The 3,833-nt window shown below is 41.8% G+C and overlaps 3 protein-coding genes across 3 annotated transcripts; all 3 read right to left on the bottom strand.

The window, feature by feature from the left end:
• Nucleotides 1–489: 489 nt before the first annotated feature.
• Nucleotides 490–1,227, bottom strand: LOC149940307 (uncharacterized). Its single transcript, XM_090179221.1, has one exon. It carries the CDS (start codon nt 1,225–1,227, stop codon nt 490–492), a length of 738 nt encoding a protein of 245 aa, XP_090035347.1.
• Nucleotides 1,228–1,267: 40 nt separating this feature from the next.
• Nucleotides 1,268–1,720, bottom strand: LOC149940306 (uncharacterized). The gene has a single exon (XM_090179220.1). The coding sequence runs from the start codon at nt 1,718–1,720 to the stop codon at nt 1,268–1,270; it is 453 nt and encodes a 150-aa protein (XP_090035346.1).
• A 186-nt stretch (nt 1,721–1,906) lies between these two features.
• LOC149940305 (uncharacterized) lies at nt 1,907–2,992 on the bottom strand. Its single transcript, XM_090179219.1, has one exon. It carries the CDS (start codon nt 2,990–2,992, stop codon nt 1,907–1,909), a length of 1,086 nt encoding a protein of 361 aa, XP_090035345.1.
• Nucleotides 2,993–3,833: the final 841 nt, after the last annotated feature.

Below are 3,833 nucleotides of genomic sequence, written 5' to 3'. Positions count from 1 at the left end.
AGACCGTATGTCAAATTCAACTCCAAATAATTTCCTTATAGGTCCCATCTGAAATGACTCGCGGATTAAATTTAATACCAAGTATTAACGAACAAAACAACGTTTATTTTACAAATTCACACAGTACACTTTTTTCCGTTCGTAATTTACGAAGTTCTCCTTCTTACTGACCCTTCGTTCTTTTTTCTCATCTCCGCGATGCCCCTTACCCCCTTTTTCCTAGAAAAATGGGGGTTCCAACGGCATACCAGAAAGGAGGTCAGTTATGACAATAGGACAGTTTCCAAATATAGCCCAAGGTCAACCGGTTTTAGCCTCGTTTAGGAAGACCTTTGCTTGAGTTATTTTCCGTATATTCACAGAACAAAATAACAAATACCAGAAATAATATAACACAATTTTTAACATTCCCACCCGATGAACTCTGAAGGAGTTTATAAAAACATTACATAGGTCCGATTAACGTTAAAAAACCCAAAATCCCTTTTTTTAAATCTCTAAGTTACACAAAAGATTGATATGTCTCTTCCCAATTATTCCATTTGGTAATTTCACTGAGAATTGCCTAATCTTTTCATCTCGTCCTTGATGAACTTCTTCTATTCGTCCCATCTTCCATACTTGACGAGGAAGCTTGTCATCTCTTATTAATACGACGTCACCTATCTTCATTTTTTCTCCTTGCTTCGCCTGGCGCACCTCGTGTGCTGACTTCAGATCCAGTAAGTACTCCTTTCTCCATCGATTCCAGATGCGGTCAAGAAGAGTCTCCTGATATCTCCACCGTCTCCGTAAATTGTCTCCGTTGGAATCCGTTGACCTCAGACCTTCAGTTGGTAGGGAATTGCTTCGGTTTGGGATAATAAAATGGGAAGGGGTGAGTGGGGAATATTCACTGGCGTCGTCGTTAATGAATGAAAGCGGTCGAGAGTTTATTATATTTTCAAACTCTGCTAGAACTGTACTAAGCTCTTCAAAGTTCAAAAGAGCAGAGCCCAAGTTCTTCCTTAGTACTTGCTTCGTCGAACGAACCATTCGTTCCCACCATCCTCCTGTCCAAGGTGCTAGAGGTATGATATATTTCCACCTTAGTCCCTTATTGTTGCAAAACTCCTTAACTTTCTTGTTATTGGCTATAGTATAGAGTCTGGCTAATTCTTTCTCAGCCTTCTTAAATGTCTGGGCGTTGTCTGAGTATACAACTTGTACGACTCCTCTTCTCGACATGAATCTTCTTAAGGCCAGTAAGAAGCATTCCGTAGTAAGATTAGATACCAATTCCAAATGTAAAGGGTTGCGACTTGCCGAACCGATCCCTAGGTAGGGGTGGTGTTTCTTCACTTAAAGGCTTAGCCTTCCATCTCCGACATGTGATGCAATGGTTGAGGGCCTTTTTCGTGGCTTGTCTACCCTTGATAATCCAATACCTTTCTCGAAGTCTGGTTAAAGTAGTGGACAACCCGGCGTGCATATTAGGGTTAAAGGTTGCAGTTTCCGAATCCTTTGGAAGTGGCTTCTTCTTAATTATTGCTTCTAGATCTGAAGGAAAGGCAAGTTTCTGAATTTTAGAAATCCAATATCTTTTCGCCGCCTCGATTTCTTCTGAAGTTAATGTTTCAGACTTTCGGACATCCATCTTCTTAGAATTCTTCTGGAACCGCATGATCCATGCCGTTACCCTGAAGACATAATCCACGTCGCTATAGTCCTCGAGATCCATGAACATCGACTCGGGTCCGACTACGCAGGGGTTTACCGATATAGTTTTAAAGCCCTTTCTAAGTTCAAATTTGGCTTCCGGTTCTATCGGATCGTCATTTTCAACTTTATCCGTCTTGATTGGCCAATATTTTTCTTCCTGGCAAAGCCAATTAGGTCCTTGCAACCATAGGTCACTGTTGACCAATTAACCCTTTCCTATCCCTCTTGTTAATAGGTCCGCAGTATTTTCCTTGCCGCTAATGTGGTTCCAACTTCGGGGCTCAACCTTCTCTTGAATCTCTGTGACACGATTGGCCACAAACGGCTTCCATTTTCGGGCACTGCCTTTTATCCAATTGATGGTGATTGTCGAATCACTCCAAAGGTAGACGTTTTCATCCTTAATCTTGAAATTACAATTAATTTTGGTTGTCAATCGAGCTCCTATCAGTGCTGCCAACAATTCCAATCGAGGCAAGGAAATCTTTTTAATTGGAGATACTCTTGATTTAGACGTAACTAATGTTACTCCGATCTGTCCATCCTTCGTCACGTGTCTTACGTAAATAACTGAACCATATGCTGCTTCACTGGCGTCAGTATAACAATGAATTTGTAATTGCTTTATTTGATCATCTGTATGCTCAGAGAAGTAGTGTCTCGGTATCCTCAATGAACTGATTGTCTCAAGTTCAGTAGTCCAATTATTCCACTTTACCGCGAGGTCCTGAGGTATTTCTTCGTCCCAGTCCATTCCTCTTTCCCAGAGGTTCTGTAAAATGATTTTGACGCGTATCGTAAACGGCGTTAGAAATCCTATTGGGTCAAAAACCCTAGCTGACGCTCTTAAGATGCATCTCTTCGTTGGGCAGGCCGATTTTAAGTATTTCAATAGTCCGTCTACTTCGAAGTAAAATTGATCTTTGTGGTAATCCCATGCCAGTCCGAGTACCTTGGAAGTATCTTTTGATCCAATGAAGGGTTTCTCTACCCGAGTCTCATCGATGAATTTTTCTTTTTTCCAACGTTCGTTAAGTTCCTTGGAATTTGTCAACCACTTACGCAAGGTCATTCCAGCGTCTGCCAGTATATTCTTCGCCTCTTTAGATATCTCGAAAGCCATTTCCACATTGTTTTCCCCAGAAGCTACGTCATCGACGTACAGGTCACGATCCAACAGTTCTGCCATTTTAGGAAACAATTCTTCATACTTCTTTGAGTGATGTCTGATGGTTGCCACGAGGTGAAAAGGACTGCACGTGACGCCGAATACAACTCTGGTAAATCGCATAGTCTTTACCTTCCTAGGTTTACCGGGTACCAGAGTATTCTGAAACCATAAGAACCGCATTACATCGCGATCTTCGGGTGCTATTTCAATTTGGAGAAATGCCTGCTGGACGTCCACCATAAAGGCCACCTTGTGTGTCCTAAACCTAATAAGCCTGTCGTAAAGCTCCGGGTTCAAATTTTATCCTGGTAATAGACATTCGTTGAGCGATAGTTTGTCCTTTTCCTTGGCTGATCCATCAAAAACTATACGAAGTTTCGCAGTAAGTCTTTCCTTATCAATGACTGGCTGGTGTGGTAGATAATAGACCAATTGGCCTTCCGGTCGACTGTCTTCATTTACTTCTTCAATGATTCCTTTTTCTAGATAATCTTCAAAGACCTTCTGGTATTCCTCGTAAAGCCCTGGATCCTTTTCGAATCTGCGTCCTAAACCCGTCAGTCTTCTGTACGAATTGTTGTAGTTTAGAGACAGTTCTCCTACCTCGTCATTAATCCATGGTAGCTTCAGTTGATAACGGCTACCATTAAACTTAACGTTATTTTCAAAATGCTTCCTGGCGTCTTCGTTTCTGGACTGATCCTCCGAATTGTCCACTATTCCAACTGATTCCAACTCCCATAGCTTCTTCATATCTGCCGCTAATCCACTTTCTTCAAAAACTTGCACGTTGTTTACTATGACGCAACCAACGTTTACGCCAATGGACATAACGGCCGAGGTGGTTGGTCCTTGTATAAGCCATCCAAATATACTTTCCGTGGCTCCAACCGCGTCGTCTAGATGCTGGAAGTTTCCCGTAACTACTTTGCAATAGTAGTCTGATCCAATCAGTACTGAT

Source organism: Leiobunum rupestre, chromosome 6 (genome assembly GCF_980474605.1).
Source record: "Leiobunum rupestre chromosome 6, qqLeiRupe1.1.hap1, whole genome shotgun sequence".
NCBI lineage: Eukaryota > Metazoa > Arthropoda > Arachnida > Opiliones > Sclerosomatidae > Leiobunum > Leiobunum rupestre.
The sequence above is the reverse complement of the archived record's forward strand: the minus strand, read 5'-3'. Positions and strand labels throughout refer to the sequence as shown.

Excerpts from the sequence above, each read along its gene's own strand:
- LOC149940307 (XM_090179221.1), bottom strand. The coding sequence starts at position 1,227 with ATGTCGAGAAGAGGAGTCGTACAAGTTGTATACTCAGACAACGCCCAG.
- LOC149940306 (XM_090179220.1), bottom strand. The coding sequence starts at position 1,720 with ATGGATCTCGAGGACTATAGCGACGTGGATTATGTCTTCAGGGTAACG.
- LOC149940305 (XM_090179219.1), bottom strand. The coding sequence starts at position 2,992 with ATGCGATTTACCAGAGTTGTATTCGGCGTCACGTGCAGTCCTTTTCAC.